This window comes from Desmodus rotundus, chromosome 10, assembly GCF_022682495.2.
Source record: "Desmodus rotundus isolate HL8 chromosome 10, HLdesRot8A.1, whole genome shotgun sequence".
NCBI classification, from domain to species: domain Eukaryota; kingdom Metazoa; phylum Chordata; class Mammalia; order Chiroptera; family Phyllostomidae; genus Desmodus; species Desmodus rotundus.
Window position 1 is genome coordinate 11,836,500 of NC_071396.1, and position 15,995 is coordinate 11,852,494.

Below are 15,995 nucleotides of genomic sequence, written 5' to 3' on the forward strand. Positions count from 1 at the left end.
GTCTCTTAGAGGCTAAGTCTCTTGTCCAAGGTCACATAGTTGGTCAGTGACAGAAGTAGGATGGAAGTAGGAGTCAGTGACTCCTCCATGGAATGCCGGACTCTGAAGCCCATGTGACACTGCCTCTCCTGGGCCCAAGCACTTGCTGTCCTTGGTACTGCTTGAGTGTGTGTGCAGCACCCCTCCCTAGGGTGCAGCCACACTGGGGCTCCCTGATGCAGCCCCTGAGGGCCCTGGAGTGCAGGGGCTGGGAATGGGGCAGGAGGAGCTGGGCCTGGGCTCGGGCCTAAGTTCCTTTGTGGTAGGGGGCTGCTTTGCCGCCCAGCAGCCCTCCTGAAGCCTTGGAGATACTGGCATAAGTGCTGAGTGGTTAAGAGAGAAACAAAACAACCTAGGCTCAGGAACTAAATGCCGAGAGAGACCTGTCTGTAGTGCCTGCCAGAACAACAGAGCTTCATGTCCCCACGTGTCATCACAGGAGACATGAGACCACGCAAAACCTGCCCCATGGGGGGTCGGGGAGAAGTGGGGCTGAGATGCTGGGAGCCGGGGAGAAGTGGGGCTGAGATCCTGGGAGGCTCAGCCTGGCAGCCCCTCACCAGCAGCCCTTCCCAGGTTTAGGGCCTAAGGGAGTTCAGTCAGTGGACTTGGCAACAGGTTGGTAAAGAGACACCGAGTCTCTGCTGTGACCTGCCTTGGGTGACTTGAGGACATCCAGGAGAGATAGCATCTGACTTTTAGGTTGGTTGGGCTTTGCAGTTGCTTTTCTTTGTTTTGTATGTTACTTTCTTAGTTAAACGCCAGAGTTGTGGATATAATGGCACGCGATCCAGCCATGTGCCCACTGCAGATTACCTTTAAGGAAAGGCAAGCTTTCTCGGTCTCTGTCTCTCTGTGTGTCTGCTTCTCTCTTCCCCTCTGCTTTCTTCTCTCTCTTCCCTGTTTCTCTTTTGATTTCCCCTGGCTTCTCCCATCCTCTAGACGAGTCGTCAGTTCTAGCAATCCTACTGCTTCTGAAAAGGCAACAGTGAATTGGCTGTCTGGGACAGCTGAATAACACAAATTGCACGTGGAGATATTGGTACCTGAATGAGTAGGCGAACTCAATTCGCATTGATCAAGCACCCACGAGATGCCGGCCTCTGTGCTCAGCCTGGTGTGGGAGCGTGTTGCAGGGAAGAAGAGCTGGGGGTGGGAGGAGGAGGCTGCAGGAGCCTGGGATTGATGTGAGGAATATCCTCAGAGGGCAGGAGTGGTCGGCGTCCTTGCCTTGACCAACTCCACGTGGGTCTCTGGAGGGGGAGAAGGACAGAGAGATGGATCTTCTGTGTCCAGGGCATTTCCCCCATTTGTCCTTCTTAGCCACCCCTCCTCCATCTTTGGTCCCCACCGTCATGTCCCCTGCTGCCTGCAGTCCCCTCCGTTCCTGTGAGAAACAGCCCCAATCATATGTAGAGTTTCCAGACTAGGTAGGGGACGCCACCTCTCAGACAGTCCTGCCCTCTTTCACGTCTGTCCCCAAGTGGAAGGAGAGAAACCCTAGGAAATGGAAGGAGGGAGAATTATTGCCTGAGACCTGGAGGAGGAGGGGCATTCGTGAGTGGGATGATGAGAGCTCTGCGGGATCCTTGCCTACCTCGGAGATCCCTTCTTTGGTGAAGGTCAGGATCTTGACCTTCAGCCCGGGATCAGAGGTCTGTTCTGCCCTCTGCACCCTCAGCCCTGGGCGCAGGTGGCAGGGGAGCAGCCAGGAGCCAGGCCATCTGTGGTCAGGGGCCGGCTGGCGGGATCCCAGCAGAGAGGAGGCACGGCGCTCTGAGATAACCCCATTTGTTCTGTCAGTCCTTCAATTTAATGTCCAGCTTTTCTGCCGCTGCTACAGGGAAGCACAAAACTAATCTCACCAGGTTTAGTCAGAAGGGCTGATTTATAAATTGATTACAACTTAATAGATTTTCTGTATTAGAGGCTGAGTGGAACCAATGAGTAATTGGCTGAGTGAGGCTGGCCTGTTACACTGGGAGACAGAAAAGAACAATGAAACCCAAAAAGCCAGGGGAGAAAGGGAGGGGGTTTAAGATGGGAGGAGAGATTGGCGGGGGGCCGGGAGGGTGGAGGGGGGAATCCAAGAAAGGGAGACAGGCCTGGGGCAGGCAGAGAGGAAGAAGCAAGTGGAATTCAGTGAATATGGAGAGAAAGCTTTGGGACCAATCTAGCGCAGCTCATTATTGAACATTTCTGAGCCACAACATCTTCATCTATAAGATGGGCATAATTAGGGCCTCCCTCCCAGAGGGGCTGTGAGGGTAAAATGAGATCGTGTATGTGGAAGAGCTGAGTGCGGTGCCTGCTACGTAGAAGGGGGTGTAGTGGGGTACAGGGAAGGGGGAGGAAACAGGAGAGTGACGGAGATGACAGAAACGTCACGCATGAGAACACTGGCAGACACTGATTTCAGCAATACCCACAGCTGTCGTGGAAGACACTGCTACGTGCGTGCCCTCAGTGTCCACATTCCCCTTTCCATAGTCATCCACCTTTTATTTTTGACCAGCGTAAAGTTTCCCAGACTCCCTTGCTGTTAGGTAAGGCCATGTGACAAATTCTGGCCAATGGCTGCAGGCCTAGGTGATGCCTTTGAAAGGAAGGAGTAGCTCTCTCCTTCTGTCTTCCTCCCAGCTGGGGCACCATCCAGACAAGACCATGCAGACAAGGAAACACCCAGGGGAGGGACAGCAGCGTTGAGATTCCGAGGACACTAGTCCTGATGACTTTGGGGGAACTGAACACCTTTACTGCCCTAGAGTTGTATGAAAGAGAGAAATAAACCATTATCTCGGTTAAGCCACTCCGATGTTGCATCTTCTTCTTTTTATTTAATCCTCACCTGAAGACATACTTATTGACTTTAAAGAGGGGGGGAGGGAGAGAGAGAGGGAGAGAAACATTGATGTAAGAGAGAAACACTGATTGGTTGCCTCTCGTACACTCCCTGACCCGGGACTGAACCCACAACCCAGGCATGCGCTCTGACCAGGAATCGAACCCATGACATTTCACTTTGCAGGACAACCAACCACCTGAGCCACACTGGTCAGGGCTGTTGCATCTTCTTAACATGCAACCCAATCATAATCTAACTCAGTGCTGTCTGATCCAACTTTCGCAAATGATGAAGCGCTCTGTATCTGCATCGTCCAATATGGTAGCTACTAGACACTGGCAGCCATTGAGCACTTGAAATGTGCAACTGAGGGACTGAATTTTAAGTTTTACTGAGTTTTAACTAACATTAAGTAGCCACAAGGGACTCATGGTTACCATATCGGCGACATAGCTACCAGTGTCGTAGATGTGCTCCAGGCTGCCGAGTCCTCTCTGCAGACAACCCTTCTGCCCTTTAAGCCGCTCTCCTATGTTGGGAAGAAGCTGCTGCGGCCGGCTCCTCCTGGCCTTCCGGTGTGGCTTGGCATTTGTCCTGTGCTTTAGCAGGGGACTAGGAGTCCTTGGTTGTTAAGAGAATGAAATTCTGCTCGATTTCAGATGCTTTTAGATCAGAGAGGCCTTTGCTGGCAGAAATCTCCTGTTCTCTCTCTTAACAGCATTCCACAGTTTTCTTGGTAACCTGGTCTGCAGCTGCAGCCTTACCAACTTTAGAAAAATGTGCAACTGTTTGCATAAGAACTGGGACTTGCCAAGGTAACCCCCCCCACCCCCACCTGAGCGTCTGCTGTGGGACTCTTAAGGAGACAGGAGTCTCCTCCCTGGCCTTCCAGAGCGCATCAGAACATGTTTTTCTCAGGTCACCGAATTCTAAATTCAGTGCGGTAGTAATTCTTCCCTCAGTCCTTACAGACGGTGCAGGGCAAGGAGCAAGATTGTTTAACAGTAACCCTGAGAACTGGCATTGAAGTGTTGTTTGGGAGTAAAGATTTTGGGACAGGAGCAGCTCTGGGAATGAAAGCAAGGTCCAGCTGGCCAGAAGGGGAGGCAAGAGTCATAAGAATTAAGAGGTATGAGCAATTTCATCCTGTTATGTGGGGTTGCAAGCAGGCTGGAAACCCATGGCGAGTGCTGACAATTGATGATCCCAGGCTGCAGTCAGAAAGGAAGATCTGGAGGGGAGGGAGAACAATGGTTAATCCAGCAGCTCCTTGGCTGTACCCCTGGAGAAGGCCAAGCCTGCTTTAAAGTGCTTCCAACTGAGTAAATCAGACGCACCCATGATAATCTCCCATTGATTAACTTAAAATCAGCTGATTAGGGACTTCAATCACAGCAGCAGAATTCCTTCCTGAAGCACCTAGGTTAGTATTTGATTAAAGACCTCCAGAAGGTACCTGTGTGCTATAGACAGTAGCCCACCCTAACTCAAAACAGGCGAGGAAGGGAATTCTGGGGACTGTCATTCAGCCTTGACAAGTTGCTACATCAAAAGCCATCACATCTATAAATTCCCTTTTCCCCCCTACAAGGTAACTTTGGGTTGGGTTTCTATCACTTGGGACAAAAAGCCTCCTGACTCAGTTGCCATTTATTGAATGCCTTACACATGCTATTTCACTTAATTCTTACACATACGTAAACGAGGTAGGTATTTCTGACAATTTTGGAGACTGAGGCTCACAGAGGGTAAGAAATTATTCAAAGACACAGAGCTCTAAGCAAAGTCTGTCTTTCTACGGCCTATTCTTTAGCGCCAGTCTGCCAAAAGGAGCAATCCCTGTCGGTGTATGAATTGCTTTTATAGTTTGGAAGCTGATTTTAACACAATTATTATTATTTTTTTCAGCTAAAAGAGGTCCAAAGCTGAGGTACTTTGTTCAGCTGATGACAGAACAAGGCCAAGAGACACTTTATTTTCATGCCCCAGTGCCTGGCCTAGATGTGTTGTTTGGCGGATGTATGTAAGCAACTGTTTGACCTGTTTCCCCTGTCATGTTTGTGTCTGATTGGGCAGGGGGGGATTAGTTTTTAAGGTTTTAACTTATATTGGAAGGTTTCTTCCCACCTGAAATGGCATAGATCTTAATCTCCCCTTCAAACATCAGCCACGGTCACCATGTCAAATGGATGTGGTATAAACTCCTTGCAAGAGGGGTCAAGAGAAGAGAGAAAGCCCAAACGAACAATATCAGGACTGAAGGAGGAGACACGGTGACAGAGGTGACAGGTATTAACAAGGCAATCAGAGTAAATTACGAATAATGTTATGCCAACAGAACCAACAACTTCGGTGAAATGGATGAATTCCTTGAAAATGGACACAGTGGGAGAGACTTTGGAGCTGGGACTGCAGTGAGCTGACGTTCTGAAGTGCCAAATCCAATGGCACTTTGGGGTCTCATGTGGCCTCTCTGTGGCGTTTGACACTGCTGACTGCTGCTTCTTAAAATCTTCCTTTTCAGGCTCCATGAAACACTCTTAGTGTGTTTCCTTTTAAACCTTTCTCCCTCCTCCCTCGTGCCTAATTTACAGCACCCTCTGGTAAGTCTCCTGGGCCCTCGTCTCTTTATTGCACATTGGTGTGCTTATGGCTCCCAAATCTGCGGCCCAAATTTCTCCACTAAACCCCAAGCAGCTGACTCTCCAACTTCTTCCGGACAATTGCCTATGCTGGTCAGCCTCTGCCTGCCATCCCTGGGACGTCCTCAGGCTCTCAAACTCCACCTTTCCTCCTTGCTAACGATATCCGGTTTTCATTTGGGAAGTGTCCTTCCCCCATTCCTAATCTATGCAGGTCAGGAAGAGTCCCCCTCTTGTGGGCCCCAACTTTAACCTCTCCAGTCCATCCTCCACACAGTTGATTGAGCAGTTTCCCCCCTAAACCACATCCCTTTATGGTGGTTTTAAAGCCAAATTCTTTGACATTGCTCCGTTGAGAAGTGGGGTGCCCTCCACTTGAATCTAAGCAAGGTTTGCAACTGCTTCAACCAAATAGAGGTCACAGAAATGACACTGTGACTTCTGAGGTTAGGGTACAAAGTCCACGCAGCTTCCAGAGTCCTGAAATGCTCCGCTGTCCCGAGGCCCCCTCTGGGGAAGTGTCCTCTCAGAACCTGGCCACCATGTCGGGAAAAGTCCAAGTCACGCGGAGAGGCCGTGTGTAGGTGTTCTGGCCACCAGTCCCAGCTGAGCCAGCTTTCAAGTTCCCCAGTGCAGGCTCCAGACCCGGTAGTCATTTCGGGAGTGAATTCTCCGGTCCCAGCTGTGGCAGCCACCGCCATTTGAGCCTCCACAGCTGAGTCTCCAGACTTGAAGGAGCAAAGAGGAGCTGCCTCAGCTGTGCTCTGTCCCTTTTCCAGACCCATAGAAGGGTTGGGCCGAGCCACTAAATTTTAGGTTGTTTGTTACAGAGCACATAATAGTAACTGGGTCACTTATACTACACCCCTGCTTAAAGTATTCCAATGATACTCCACATCACCACAAAGATGGAGTCCTTTGCCCTTCATTACGAGGGTCCTGCCCTCTGTCCCCCAGCGTCATCTCCTGTCCCTGTCACATGAGCCCTGGTCCCAGCCATGCTGCAATCCCTGGAACATTCTTTCCCTAGTCCAGGCTTCCATGCCTTTGTACATGCCGTTGCTCTGCCTGGATGGCTTTCGGATCAGAATCATCTGGAAAATCGGGGGATGTAAATCTACTTCCTTCCATGAAGGCCTTTCTTCCTGGAATAATTGAGTCTGTGTGGCCCTCCAACAGTTCAGGGGCTCGTGAGAGAATATTTGAGAAATTAGGGTTATGATCTAGGTCTCCAAATAGCTATATGCATTCTGGAGCCAGATCGCCAGCATTCAAATGCCTGCTCTGTCACTCACTAGTGGGTGACTTTGTGCAAATTCCTTAGATGCTCTGGGCTCCATCTCCCCCATATGGGAAATGGGGTAATACATAATACTTCATAGAGTTGTGGTAAGGATTAAATGAGTTAACGTGTGTAAAATGCTTAGAATGGTGCTTGCAGGGCGTGCTTGGGTAAATAAGTGTTTCTATAAAATCAATCTCCTGCAAGGAGTTGACTCTAGTCCCTGCTCAAGTCTCATTCAGCACCACCTTCTTTGGAAGACCCACCCTGGTGCCTCCCCCGCTCCAGCTGCCTCCGTAGACAGGTCCCTGTTTCCTCAGCACCTTCGGCTCCTCACAATTACATTTGTCACTGTCTGTAATTCTATTGCTGGGGTTGTTCGTGGCCCTCTTCTGCGAGATCCTTAAAGGCAGGGGCTGGGATTTACTCCTTTCTCTCTCCCCAGAAGCTAAGTCGGATTAGGCCTTCAACAAATGCGTAGTAAATTGAATCTTGCTTTGATTTTACACAGCTACTCAAGCCCACGGTTACTCAAGAAGAGGCTAAATGAGTTCTTCTAAGTCAGAAGGCTGAATAGAGACGAAGACTTTCAGTCCTATTCACTTCTGACTGCCAGGCCTAAGCTGGTTACTGCCTGTGTGCGTCCACCAGTATCACCACTAACCCCTGCTGACCGTCTGCTCTTCAAATTATTAGACCAGACACCTATAACATAATCCATGGTCTTCTGGCAACCTTCCTGTGAGCCCCTGGGCTGCCATGCAATCATTCTTACTCCTGGAGAAAGAGGATTACTGGGAAGGAAGTCGATTTGCATCCTTCCAATCTTCCCATGAGCTGCTGAATTTCTGGATAATTCCCATGCATTGAACCCCTCTCTCACGTACAGGGCGTTGCTTCCATCCGTTCACTTTCTCCAGATGTGGAGGCGAGGGCGGCATTATTCCCAAAATCTAATTCAATATGGGGCTTCCTGCTGCCGGCTTGCAACCGATTCCTCTCGCTTCTGCCAGCTGCCGCATTGTCAACACCAGACGGCGCTGTGTCCTCGTTGGCTTTTTAAGCACCACGCCGGGCACCCACACAAGGCCAGGTTTTCCTCCAGGACGGTTCAGGGGATGGTACCCAGCATTACCTCTATCCGGCAGCAGGCCCGTTTGTGCCCGCTTTTTGCGTGTGTGTGTGTGTGTGTGTGTGTGTGTAGGGGAGGGTCCCATTTCAATGTCTTGTGGAGACCTGTTTGAAAAGCTGTCTCCTGCTTTATGCTCTATTACCAAGACTGTGATTGCTTATGCTCGGTGAAACGAGCCCCTTTAAATCAGAATGAATGGAAGGCCTACTAGGCACCAGGCGCCCTGCCTTCCTTGCCTCCTTCTCCCTAACGATCAGTACCTCTTCCAGATTAAAGGACTAGAACTCGAGGCTTTCCGCGACCCTGCCCCCTGAGAACACATGGCCAATTCTCAGTGTCCTTGGCGGAGGTTCCAGTCCAAGTCACCTGTCTAGAGAGGGCGAGGTTTGTCCATCCCTTCCAGTATCTGGACAACCAGCTCCCTCTCTGTTCCTCTTCTACTTTCTTCCCTTCGCCCTGATTTGTGAGTGGTACTTTTAGGGGGTTGGGGTGGGGGGCGGAGAGAAGGGCGGGGGAAGGGGCCCAGCGGGGAGGGGCGTCGGAGCGCTGTCACCGAATGTCACACCGCCCTCTCCGCCCCTCAGCTGGGGGTGTGGGAGCGCTGCGGAGCGCACGGCAGAGGGCCAGGCAAGTGGGGACGCGGGAGTGCGGGTTCCCTGCCAGCTGCGGGCACCCGAAGCACGCTGGCCGCCTGAGCTCGGCGCGGAGCCCGGAGCCCGGAGCTCGGAGCCGGCCGTCCCCCACCCCCTGTGCACTGGGCGGCAGCCCCGGCCGCTGCAGCCCAGCTCCCGGGGAGCGCGCCCCGCCATGGAGTCTTCGCACAAAGACGCCGAGACGGCGGCCTCGGTGGCGGCGGCGGACCCCCGGGGGGCGTCCTCGTCCAGCGGGGTGGTGGTGCAAGTCCGCGAGAAGAAGGGCCCCCTGCGCGCCGCCATCCCCTATATGCCCTTCCCGGTGGCCGTCATCTGCCTCTTCCTCAACACTTTCGTGCCGGGACTGGGTAAGACACAGTGGCCGCGACCCCCGCGCCGCGGGCCCCGCCGTGGGAGGGCAGGCAGGGGAGGGGACAGGGAGAGACCCTCGGGCGGCGCCCACGGCTGCCAGCGCGCCGGCCAGCGCTCCCAGCGCCCCCTGGCAGGTGGCAGCAGTGCCTGGAGCAGGCGCCCTTGAGGGCGCAGGGCCGCCCAACCAGCCTTTCACCTTCTCCCACCTGTTAACAAGGCTGTCCGGCCAGAAGAGCCGGAAACTTTGCTGGGAACGTTGGAGCCCGCGGGCGGCGGCCAGAACTCCCCTCCCGGCTCCCCGAAATCCTGCCCCTCCTTCCGCCGCGCACCCTCCCGCGAACCCCTTTCTCCGAGGGCCCGAGGGCCCCGGGCAGAAGGAGCACTGTGGCCACGCGCAGCGCCGACCAAGTCCCGGGAGTTCGAGAAGTCGGCGGAGCTGGGGAAAAGGGGGACAAGCCGGGCTTAGGGGACACCCTGCAGCCGCGCTGCGTTCACGGGGTGCAGACGGTGTGGGGGCGTGAGCTCTTTAGCCAGAAGCTCCTTCCCCTTCTGAGAGGCAGCGATTCCGCCGGCACCCCTGTGGGGAGCCACGGGCATGGGGCAGGATTAGCTTGGATACCTGCGGGTTTGGACCGCAAATGGCTAGAGGAGACCCCAAACTCCCTCCCATGCCCTCTGTTCCTTCGAAGGGGAGAGCGCGCCCGTGTAATTCTGTGCTGGAGTCTGGCTGCCTGCAGGGACTCTGACGGCACCCGTGTTCGAAATTTTAACAGGGGCCCATCACAGAGATGGGGTGCCGAAGGGTGCAAGAGAGAGGAGAAGTTTTCCAGACCCTCTTTTATCTGCGCCCCGCAAGTCTCTGCACGCTCTCCCCCCACTCCCAGCTCCGCTGCTTGGCACTCGCTGTTCTCCGCGCTAAGCGGTGACCCTCTCCAATTCCGTGCGGGGCGGAGAGGGAGGCACCTCGGTGCCCTCTCCAGGAGCATGCCTGCCCTTGCGCGCCAGCCAGTTGCCAGCATCTGGCTCCAACTTTCCAAGAACCGAGGTCAGCTAGAAGTGCTCTTCTGTTGTACGTTGGCCTTTCTCACGGCCTGGCGGCGCTGAGAGAGAGCACACCCACCCACGCAGGACGTGTCCACTTTCCCCTTGTCTTTCTGCCTGCCGGGCTGCGGCGTCCAGAGCAGCCTGTCTGTCTGAGCAGGGGGTTAGGTGGCCTTCAGCTGTGCTTCCCCCTTCCGCACTGCCTCCAGCAGCCTAAGCCTGCCCCTGACACAGGCTGGCTCTCCGCACCTTTAGACCCTGTGAGCGGCTATCTGATGCACATTTGGCTGTGTCTGCAACTCCCACCTGCTGGGGTGTAAATACATTGCCTGTCCCTCTCTCGGAGGGATGTGACGGTCATGAGCAGGGCTGCATCTTGATTCCACTTTTTTTTTACGTGACGAAGTAAATGCCACCCTATGGTCTTTTGAGGAAACAAACGAATTGGTGCCAGGTGGGAGGGGCTATACCAAGTCCCTGCTGAGTGAGGGAGCCAGCCCCAGGAGCATGCAGCTGCCCACCTGTGCACCTGTGCCAGCCCTCCTGGGTCTCACCTCACTAGGTACCTTTGCTGCCACTCCCCCAGCCCCCTGCCCTCTGTATCCCCCACGCCTGGACCCAGCTTTCCCCTCTCAGAATCCTATAGGATTTTTGTAAGAAGCCTTTACAGAAAGCCAGGAGAAAATAAGGAAACTACAAAAGTAATAAAACAGGTGAGTCACGGGTGTACAGACTAATGAATTTTCAGTGACTGAATCCATGCGTTTTTCATTTCGTTTTGCTTTTGTTGTCACTGTGGCGTTGACTGGGTGCACAGGCCCCTGTCCCTCTGCACACCGCAGGGGTCCTGATTCCTGGCAGTGCTTCTCACCTGCGAATCAGGGACACCCCATCTCTCTGGGTTGCTGGGAGGATGGAATGAGATTGCTGAGAGCTCAGGGGTCTGGTGCTCTGGAGGTGGTGTGTCCCTCTTGCGCTTCGCCCTTCTGTGGAGCTAACACTGGGTCCATCCCCGTGTGTGTGTGTGTGTGTGTGTGTCTGTGTGCGTGCGCCTTTCTCGACCTTTCTCTGGAGTATTTGTTGATCTCTCTGCTCACCTTGACCTGCAGTGGGATCCTATATGACAAACCGGCCCAGGCAAAACTTGCAGGCAGTACCCCACCCCGCCCTCCACTTCTCCAGGTCCTCTTGGCTTGTCTGAAGCTCCTGTGAAAACTCAATATTGGTGTCTGGCTCTGCCCCTTGAGGAAATGCAGATACTTTGAATCCATTCACTCATTCATTCCACAGACTCAGAGCATCCACCACATGCCAGGCATTGGGGATGTGATGATGAATAAATCAGCCAGGATGCCATAGGTTATTGAGAGCAATTGATGCAAACTTTGTTTAAATCTGATAAATGCTGTGATGGCAGCAGGAACAGTGTTTTAGCCACAATTAATTCTTCCTGGGTTGGGGGGGTCAGAGAAAACCTCCCAGAGGAAGCAGTATTAGGTTAGACCTTGCAGGGAAGATGCATCATGTGGCCCCAAGCTTTTCCCATCCTCACTGCACTCCTGCTCTCTGAAAACTGGGCAGACCCTTTGGCCAGAAAATCTCTTGTTGAAGCTTCCTTCCCTCCTGGGGAGTGGATGGAAAGCAGCCATGACTTATGATCTCTCTGACTCCTCATTGGAACAATAAAAACAAATTTTAAAAGTGGATGATGGTAAAGAGAGTCACCCCCGTTTCCTATTCTGCTGATAAAGACCACTGCCTGGGCCTCTATAGTCCAACAAGAAGGGCTTGTATATGCAAGGATATGTACAGTTACTCAGATACGCAAGGCAAGTTCATTGCTATGCCCCCAAAGAGCCAGAGAGTTTGTCTATTGGTCAGAGGTAAAACTACACTTTCACATTTAAAAACTGTATCTATCTTGTTGACTTGGTGCAGTGAAAATGTTGGTAACTCCGACAGCGGCAGGGAAAGTGGGGAGGAGGAGAGCTTCCATTGGCTGTTAACCATTGCGTCCGACTAAGGTTGGCCATTAATCTACTGTTGAATATTCATAAATGTTTAATCTATGCCTCATATAGCGCCTACTCTTTGACACTCAACTGAAGCCTCGCTTCCCCTGTAAGAGCACCACAGGCTGGCTCAGCCGCTTCTCTCTCTTTTCCCTCTAGTCCTGAGGCTCCGATATTTACTATGTCCTCCCTTGTGGCATTTTTTGTATCGTTGACTACTGTTTCAAGAATTTATTCTTTATATGTGAGTTCCTTCAGAGCAGCAACCATTTAAAATTTCTCCTTGATATCGTATATCATTTGTGAATACATATTAACTAGAATTATACTCCAGGAATAAGCACTAGAAATCATCTGGTCCAGCAGCTTTACTTTATATAGTAAAGTAATTTACTTTATATAAGTGAGGCAGGCTAGGGCCTGGAAGTTGATATCCAGGTGAGGACCAAGGAAGCTTATCTCCTACTCACCCTTTTAAAGGAAGTTATCTGAGGATGTATTTTAGCAAGACAACAGTGTAAACCAAGAAAGAAGACAAGTGATCCAGGACATACTGTATCCAATGCAGGACAGACATGAAAGGCAACCCCAGGATAAAACTGTTCGTAGGCCTGGAGAGCAGTCAGTCTTCATTAGACTTGGGGGGGAGGGTGGGAATTTCCAGGAAAGTGGTCTCTGAGGACGGCGTAAGAAGGGGACACTGGGAAAAATCGAAGTTGTCATGGAACGCAGAACGTAAGCAAGAGAGACTGAAGGAGATTAAGAACTGCAGTGAAGACAGACAGTTACGCAAACACATTAGGGTCCCAAAATGAAGGAAGCTGCCCAATGAGATTGGGAGGTCAGCAGGTTTCGAAAAGAAGAATAGAAAGATTCCAGACAACAGAGAGAAAATTTGGAAGATTTTAGGGATGTGTTGAAGAAGGCACCTGTTTCTTCTACCCACGAAGGAAAGAGAGGTCATCAATAACTTCTGGAAAAACAAAAAAACATTTTTCATGAAAGACATGGCTGTCATATGGAGCAAATAAAAACGCGGCCGGATTGGGAGCACGTGGTGGGCTGGGAGAAAGGCTCTTTTAAGTGCACGGGGTCTGTCGCTGGACCAGTGGAGCACAATGTGGGCTTTTAGGTTCTCTCTGGCTCTGCAGCAAAGAATACTTGCTTAGTCATAACAGTACAAAGGCTGCCCAGTGGTTTTCAACTTCTAAAACCAAACACAAAGCACTGCAGACTACTTAAAATAGCTGTAAAGGAGGGTATAAAGATTTTCCACCTTGACAATATAAAACGAAAAGCACAGCTTGTAGAAGCTGGCAAGTAGAAGCTGGCAAGAGAAGGGCAAGCAATTGTGGTAAGTTGAATTATTGCTGCCCATTATTCACTGTCCCCCCATGGCTTGTCACACCTCCTGTGGGCGGGGAATAGTTCCTTCCCTGCCCATTAGTGTCAGATTTGGGCATGTGATTTGCTTTGGCCAATTGAATGTAAGTGGAAGTGACATAAGCCATGCCTGAGCAGACACTTCAAGGGGCATAGTGAGGTTCTGCCTTTGTTCTTGTGCCTCTCTCATGAGAGTAGCAGGTCTCGGGTGGGGGCTGCTCTTCAATCGGGTCCCTAACAGAAAGAGGACATCAGAAGCAGAGCATGACATGTCATGGGAAGGGGAAATTAGCCTGAACTGCTAAGAGTTTTTTGTGGTGTATAGTGTTGTTATTGTCCTAGCACACCCGCCAAAGCTGACTAAGGTAGAGGGTAGGGTAAGAGGTGTGAATATCCTTCTCATATAGAGTGGGAGAGCGAGAGATGCTGTCTGTAATTGATAGAGTGAAAAATAAAGTTTACCAAGATAACCAGTAGATGAACTGGCATTGCGATCTATTGGGACAATGGGACAATAGCAATGTGCTGGGATAATGTGGGCACAAGTGTAGACGGAGCTGGGGGTGATGGAAGTAGGCGAACTCACATAATACCATAGTAGAAAGTCCATAACTGATGCCTAAAGTTGATACAACATGAAAAGGCAATATAAGCATCCTCTGGAGATTAGAGCAATATCCAAAGAATTCCCACCCTTTCTGGCATCATGGATTTTTCTTTGCCTAATAACTCATTCCCAGAAGCACACACACAGGCTTAAATTCTCTCCCATCTTTTAAAAATAGCCTCTCTGGGTCCTCCATCCTCCTCTGGCCGTTGCCCCTTTCTCTTCTCCCCTTTGCTGCTGAGTTCTTGTCACCAATTGCTCTTCTCCCACTGTCTCTTGAACGCGCTCTAATTGCCTTTTGCCCCATCATTCACCTAAACCGTACTCACCAGATCACCAGTGGCCTCCAGGCTGCTAACGTCTCCAGTGGTCAGTTCTCTGTCTTCAACTTCCTGGACCTCTCAGTGGCATTGGACACACTACTCGCTTCCTTCTGTCCGAACTGCTGCCTTCACTTGGCTCCCGGAATGCCATCCTCTCCTGGTTTTCCATATAGTTCATGTTTCCTTTGCTCATCTCCTCAACCTCTGAACTTGGGAGTCCCCCAGGGCACTTGATCTTTTGATCTTGATCTTCTATTTGATCTGTTCTCCTCTTTGATCTCAATCTCTTCTCTGCCTACACACTCCCTTGATGTTAGTGCTCAGTCTCCTGGCTTTAAACTTCATCCTAATGATGACGACTCCCAGATCCAGATGCCAGCTCAGACCCCTCCCTTGAACTCCAGAGTGTTATATTCAACCAACTTCTCAACGTCTCCCCCTGGAAAGCAAAAGGTGTCCCGGAATTAACATCCAAAACCTAACTCCTGATTTTCTTCCCCCCAAATGCTTTGCCCTCATCTTTTTCTGTCACAGCAAATGGTATTATTTCACAAGCTTGGGCCAAAAGCTGGGACTCATCCTTGCCTCCTCTTTTTCCCACGCCCCACACCCAATCTGTCAGGAAATACTCGTGGCTCTGTTTTCAAAATCTACTCAGTATCTGACCACTTCTCACCATCTCGCCTCTCCCTCACTGGTCCAAGCCTCCATTTGCTGCTGAATGATTTCAGTGGCCTCTTAAATTGTCTGCTTGCCTTTAATGACATCCCTTAGAGTCTGTCCTCAATGTGGCAATGTGAGTGATCTTTTTAAAACACAAGTGAGTCAGATCGTGTCACTTTTGAGCTGCAATCCCTCCGTGCAACTCAGAGTAAAAGCTTGGGTCCTTATTATGACCCACAAGGCCCTAGGCCAGACCTTTCCAAAAGAAATATAAATGAGCCACAGATGCAATCTAAAATTTCCTAGCACCTATATGTAATAAAAAATAAAAAGGAACAGGTGAACTTAACAGTATATGGGGGAAGCCAAAGTAGGGTTACAGTTGTAATACAAATAAATGATACAGTAATTAATAAGTAATAATACAGGAACAAGCTCTGTGTTGCGCACTCACAACTGTAACCTACTTTTGCCCACCCCTGTATTATACTTAACGCAGTGTATCCGAAATATTACCATTCAGTCATATCAATATAAAAATTATTAGGGAGATATTTTGTATTCCTTTTTCACATATTACTTTTTCAAAATCTGGTGTGAGTTTTACATTTACCACCATCTCAGCATGGACTCACCCCATTCAAGTGCTCACTAGCCGTGGGGGCTGCTGTGCTGGGCAGTGAAGCTCCACAGTATTTGCCCCCGCTATGTGTCTGATTTCATCTTTTTTTAAAAAACCCTCACCCAAGGACAATTTTCATAGTGTTTAGAGAGAGAGGAAGGGGGAGAGAGAGAGAGACAGACAGACAGACAGACAGACAGACATCAACTGGCCGCCCTCTCACATGTGCCCTGACTGGGGATTGAACCCACAACCTGTGTACATGTCCTGATCCGGAATCCAACATGCAACCCCTCTGTCTACAGACGATGCTCCAGCCACCTGAGCCACCTGCCAGGGATCTGATTTCATCTTCCACTCTCCCTTGTGCTCTCTCTGCACCAGCCCTGCTGGCCTCTTT

The 15,995-nt window shown here is 50.9% G+C and overlaps 1 protein-coding gene across 1 annotated transcript in view; it reads left to right on the forward strand.

The window, feature by feature from the left end:
- Positions 1 to 8,532: 8,532 nt before the first annotated feature.
- STUM (stum, mechanosensory transduction mediator homolog) overlaps positions 8,533 to 15,995 on the forward strand; it is a 46,205-nt gene continuing 38,742 nt past the window's right edge. The window contains exon 1 of the mRNA XM_024576083.3: positions 8,533 to 8,940. Within this exon, the coding sequence (XP_024431851.1) occupies positions 8,748 to 8,940 (193 nt within the window). The 5' untranslated portion in view covers positions 8,533 to 8,747. The remainder of the gene's footprint in view (positions 8,941 to 15,995) is intronic.